Source organism: Myotis davidii, unplaced genomic scaffold (genome assembly GCF_000327345.1).
Source record: "Myotis davidii unplaced genomic scaffold, ASM32734v1 scaffold260, whole genome shotgun sequence".
In the NCBI taxonomy this organism is placed as follows: Eukaryota; Metazoa; Chordata; class Mammalia; order Chiroptera; family Vespertilionidae; genus Myotis; species Myotis davidii.
In genome coordinates, this window is record NW_006291758.1 from 552,642 (window position 1) to 558,625 (window position 5,984).

Consider the following 5,984-nt stretch of genomic DNA (forward strand, 5'->3'; position numbering starts at 1 on the left):
TTTATTCATTAACTTTTGAGTAGCACCTTCTCACCAAATATTTAAAAATACTAGCTTTCTTTTTCATATTATGAGGTTCTAAAATATAGACTGTTAGGGTTGGCAAATACTGTCAGAAAATCATTGTCTAGATGGGAAACCTTCAGTAGAGAAAGAGAAAGAAGGAACTTGATGAATATCCCCATCCTCCCATCTGTACATTGTGAGTTTGGCCTAACATGTGGGCCAACAGCTTTTTTGGAAAGGACTGTTCACGCTTAATGTCTGCAATTACAAATCACTTTCAGGCTTTGTCTACAAATTGTTTCTTATCCTGTCAGTGATTGCTGGAGTCTAACTTGACATGTCTGCTTCTATTGTTTTCCCAGGTTTCCATGGTCAGACCTCATTATTTCAAATTAGGCTTTAGTGTACCCACAAAGCATTTCTTGTCTTTTCTTTGTATGGTTACCCCATTAAAGCGCCACAAAGTTATCTTTGAGAGATAATTTTGGCCCTGTGTGCAAGTTGGAGGAGACAGACTGGGGATTTAGAAGAGGATTATGGAGCTATTGATAGAATCCATTTTATCATGCTTTTAACATCTCTGAATTCCAAAAACTTAGTTTCAAAGGCTCTCAAGCTCCCAAAGTAGGCTAACCACTGAGGTTTAGTGGCAGATTTATTAAATAATTTGTGGGTCAAACTCGAACACTGTGTGAGTGAAAAGGGTGTAATTCTAATAATTTCACCAGAATAGGTGTATACTGATGACCATAGAGCTGAAGGAGACATTGCTGAAATACTAAGGGCAGTTGGATATGATGACTGAGTAGGGTCTTTGTTATAAAACCTTTCTGGATATGTAATGTAAAATTTTCATTTAGAAACTAAAGGACACCTGTCTCCCATAGACTGTCTTGAGGTTCTTAATTTACTTTCTATTTAATAATTGATAACTAAATGAAACATGATATCTGTCTTGCAGAATGTATAACAGACACTAGGGTTTTATTTAGCTATTTATGTCTGGGTATCAGAATTCTATTTTTATTTCGTTTTCTTTTTGATCCCTATTTATGGTTTCTCCTCATGTATTCTCCCCAAATGTGGGGAGCAGATGTTGAAAGGATTTGTGCAATTGAAAGGAGGTAAGAAATTCATGTACTTCTGATTCCTACTTACTTGGCAGTGTGGAATATAACTGTCATTTTCTTTGCTATTTTAAATAGAAAAAGAGGCTACCTTTTCCCTGTATATTCTGTGCATCTCTTTTTTGGTCTGCTATGCATCTTTTCAGTAATTGAGTTCCCTCTAGAATTTTATAATATTTGCTCTAGTTTACTGATACATTAAAGAGTATATCTAAGTTGAAACCAAGCTTGGAGTAAGGGGTCCTCAAACTACAGCCCATGGGCCACATGCAAATACAAATATTGTATTTGTTCCCGTTTTTTTTTTTTTTTTTTTTTTTTTTTTTTAAAAAAAAGTTTTTTTTAAAACCTGGCACAGGAAAGCAGTGACATTCTACAAAAATTGAACTTAAGCAGTCTACGTCTTTGTAAGGGGAAAAACTTGAACCTAGACTTGTGAAACCTGGTTTTAACATCTCCTTTTTACCACTTACTAGGTTTAAGGACTCAGAGAAAACACTAAATATTTCTGAGCTTCAGTTTCTTTATCTGTTTATTGGAGATAATATTTACTTATGCCTAATACAAGAGCTTGTCATGAGAGTTAACTGAAGAAATGGATATCAAAACATTTTATAAAACACTGCTATACATTCAGTCTCTTTTGTTATCACTGTTCAAGTTGCCCTGTAATATTCCTACTTTTCCTTCTTCCAGACCATTGTTCCTGTAACTCCTCATTCTCTGCCTGGAATTTCTGTCTACACTAGCCAAAAATAGGCTACCTGTGCCCATACCACCGTTTCCTCATCTAGTTCAGATGCTGATTCTCTGTTAAGTCTACCCTGCTTCTTTCCTATGTGTGCCTTCAATCCACTTTGAAGTACTTCATTAAGTAACACGTTAGTCTCTGTATTGGTCTACTATCTCTCTCTCTCAAGAGACTGTTAGCAGACTGATCCCAGTATTTCTTGGGGATCCTTACACATAGCAGGTACTCCAGAAAACCTGTCAGACCATTTGACAGCTTGTGCTCAGTAGGCCGACTGACCTGAGCTAACTGAACATGGGTTACCAGAATAAGAGCTATGATCATTTCCATAAATTCACTAGGTAGGAACAGAGGACTAGGAAGTCACTTACTTTTTCTCGTATGAGTTTTTCCTGTTTCTCTAATTCCTGTAAGAGGTTTATTGGTATTAAACTTGACTCAGGACTTAAATGCATAGTGGTCTCCTTTGGAGACAATGATCTTACCTATTTATGGATCTACTTTAATTATGTAAAACCCTATTGACGTGTGCACATTTCCAAAGAAAGTGATATGGTGTCATTTTGTCACTGTTCCTGGAGGATGTGGTTATTTTCTCTGATGGTGTTGGGATCCATTAAGAATTTTTTATGTTTACTACTAGAGGCCTGGTGCATGAAATTTGTGCACTGAGGGGGTGGGGTCCTCAGCCCAGCCTGCACCCTCTTGCAGTCCAGTAAACCTCGGGGGATGTCTGACTGCTGGCTTAGGCCCGCCCTACAGGGAGTGGGCCAAAGCTGGCCGTCGGACATCTTTAGTGCTACCGCAGAGGCAGGAGAGGCTCCCACCACCATTGCTACACTTGCCAGCCATGAGCCTGGCTTCTGGTTGAGCTGCACTCCCCTATGGGAACACACTGACCACCAGGGGAAAGCTCTTGCTTTGAGCATCTGCCCCCTAGTGGTCAGTGCATGTCATAGCGACCAGTCATTTGGCTGTTTGATCAATTTGCATATTAGCCTTTTATTATTTAGAATTTTTCTCCTTTAAGTAGGTTTGTTTGTTTGTTTGTTTTGGATTTAGGGGCAAGGTTCTTACAAAGTTTTAACTAAACAGATCAAACATAACATGTACTTTTTAAGTTCTTGATTATGAGGAGTACTAATTGTGAAGAATCAGAAAGTTTTGAGTTGGAAACTAAAATGATGAATATACAGATTGCAAACTTGGAATGGTTTATGATCAAAAGAGGATTGGAAAGCATGAGCTCAAAGGTTTTTGCTTTGCAGATGGATATATTTTAATTTGTACTTATTTTAGAATAGCTTCCTAAATTAGGGCAAACTAGCCTCTTTTACTGGTAGCTTCACATAGTGCATTAGAAGTTAACACTGCTTTAAAAACTACAGCACTACGAAAAATATGTACTTCTTAGTAGATATTATAGCAGTTTTTAAAAATCATCAAAATAATTTTGACTCTTTAAAAAAAATGAAGCAAATGAATCCTCTAGAGCAGAAAGGTATTTGGTCAGCTTGTCTTCCTGTTTAGATGCAGGCTGCTCCTGATTTTCTTTCACTTCCTCTGCAGGAGACTCACATGAAAACCAAGTATACTGTAGGATGTACCTAAGCCAGTTTCAATAGTAGTACATACACCCAAGGCATTTAGAACACATTCTAGTTAAACATAAGTAATTTGGCAATCTTCAGGAAACTTTCTGAATATAGAAAGTGTTTACCATATAGAAGGTGTTTACCTTCCCAGGTTGTACTCTCATCATCTGACCCCAGGTAAACCTTTTAGTAAATGGCACAGGCTACATTTGTATTCACTAGACTAGACAGTAAGTGACTGATAACATGGTCTCCTTTTATTCTGATACTGAACGCTCTGTGAGAACTGCTAGCTGAAAACAGGAAAAGTCTACCTTTTTATAAAACATCAGATTAAATGAAAAGCTATTTTAAGATTTATGAGGGTTAAAGCTACTGACAGATGGATAAAAGCAGATGTTAACCATTTTTTTGTGTTATAAATAGTAAAATCAGCAACAACAATGAAGTAAGCAATATTTGGTGCCAGAGAAAGTTAACACAACAGTCATCCTATATGGATAGTTTTTCATATAGGCTGTGACTATCACATTTTAGATGATATGTTTCTATCAAAGAGATATAAGCAGCTATATTTCATACGACTTTATATTTGAGTTTGATGTATTCTTAAAGCAATTTTGGACTATTTCTTTATAGGTTGAGTTTCTGATTTGGAAAGTGACTTGTTAAAGGTCACTTGGTGAGCTGCTGCTGACAGCCAGAACTAAAATTCTGACCGTATCTGGGATTAAAACAGGATTCTTTGTACTTCAACTGGTTTGTTCCTTACATGGAACGTTAAAGCTATAACAGTTCTATAATTTAGAAAAGAAATATCCACCTTTCTTACAGGTGGATTTGACAAAAAGCTTTTACTAGAGTGACTCAAATAATAGGAAAATAGTTTAGTTTTGGGCATGCAATATTTTAAATCTTCATATTATTATGTTGTTTAGATTTTGATTGGCTATACTTCGATTCACTATTCTACCCTCCTGTCTTTCTTGATGGTGATACGTTGATGTTTCTTCTATCTTCATAAACTATAATTACATGACTTTCAATAGAATTGTACTTTGCTTTCTAATCCTGGACATTCAACTGAAAGAAGTTCGGAGTGGTGGAGCTTATTAAACAATTTAGACAAACTGATTTCCCTTTCACTCAGGCCCATGTCTATATGAAGCTTGTTCACCCTCAGTTGGACATAGAAGGTTAGAAGAGTTATAGAAATGTCGTGACCTGTTGATTATGTTGCAGTTCCTTTCCAGGAAACATTTCCAGACATTCATAAGAGGAAGTAGTGATTGCATATTCCAGTACAGATTTTATGCTACAAAAGTGACTGGATCTGTGATAATCAGTGACTTAGTGGGACCTGACTAGTAGAAACACTTAATAAAAAATAACTAATTGTAAGAATTCACTATCTCTGATGATGCCGATATAATAGGCTCCATTTCCTGAACTTCCTCTTATTGAATGACAGATGTTTTCTTTGGCCCTTGACTTACCTAATTTAATCTTCACAATATCTACCTCATTTTATAGATGAGGAACCGGAAGCTCAAAGACATTACATAACCAGCCCAAGGTTTTTACCGTATAAGTAAACAGTATTTGAATCTTGATCTGTAAAGTTGTTTTGCTTCTCCGAAACACTCTTTAAACACCAGGCAAAATCCAAAACAATCAAGTTGCTACTTTATGCACTCTGTTAAATTTTGTAGTATTGAAGACATCTCAGTTTCCTCCTTATGGAGTTTACCACTAAGCTTCAGTTTTTGCTTCTTTCTTCCCATAGCACCAGCTGAGTTTCTAGCTTTTTTGGGAAATACTTAACTTAAATACCACTAAAGTAATATAGATTTTTTTTTCTCAAAAAAAATAAAATATCCCCATTTAATGAACTACATAGAGAGTCACAGTGGTTATTGAGAGAATTGGTTCTTAAGATCAATGCCCAACTCCCTGTTGTTTGCATAGGAGTTTTCTGGGTGTACTTTGAGACATCTTCCAATTTATTGTTGGGTTGTTTTTTTCTTCTGCATAGACTCTATTTATAGGAGAGGGAGTCTGATTTTAATGTAAGCCTATTTGCATTATAATCCTATCTAATAACAGAGAAACATGGTAATTGGCGTACGACTGCTACCCTTCCCATTGGCTAATCAGCGAGATATGCAAATTAACTGACAGCCAAGATGGCGGCTGGCAGCCAGGCAGCTTGAAACTAACATGAGACTTGCTTGCTTCAGTGATGGAGGACTCCAATGTTCCCCACCTGCCACTGCTGGGCTCTGAGCTGCTAAGAAACATTGTTACAAATATAGAAGCTAAACAAAACCCCAGAAACCTCTTTTCAGTCAGCAGGGATCTCAGAGCTTGAGTCGCAACAAAGTTTCAAATACAGATAATAAAGCCAGAAACCTGCTTTCAGCAACAAGGTCTCACAGCTAAAGCTGGCTCTCAGCTCCAGTGACAGCCATAAATCCAAGAATAAAAAAAACAAAAAAGAAAAAA

The 5,984-nt window shown here is 36.7% G+C and overlaps 1 protein-coding gene across 5 annotated transcripts in view; it reads left to right on the top strand.

Moving 5' to 3' along the window:
* Positions 1–1,077: 1,077 nt before the first annotated feature.
* CCDC50 (coiled-coil domain containing 50) overlaps positions 1,078–5,984 on the top strand; it is a 57,868-nt gene continuing 52,961 nt past the window's right edge. For all 5 annotated transcript variants that reach the window (XM_015564945.1, XM_015564946.1, XM_015564947.1 and 2 more), the window contains exon 1: positions 1,078–1,130. In XM_015564945.1, the coding sequence (XP_015420431.1) occupies positions 1,100–1,130 (31 nt within the window). In that variant the 5' untranslated portion in view covers positions 1,078–1,099. The remainder of the gene's footprint in view (positions 1,131–5,984) is intronic.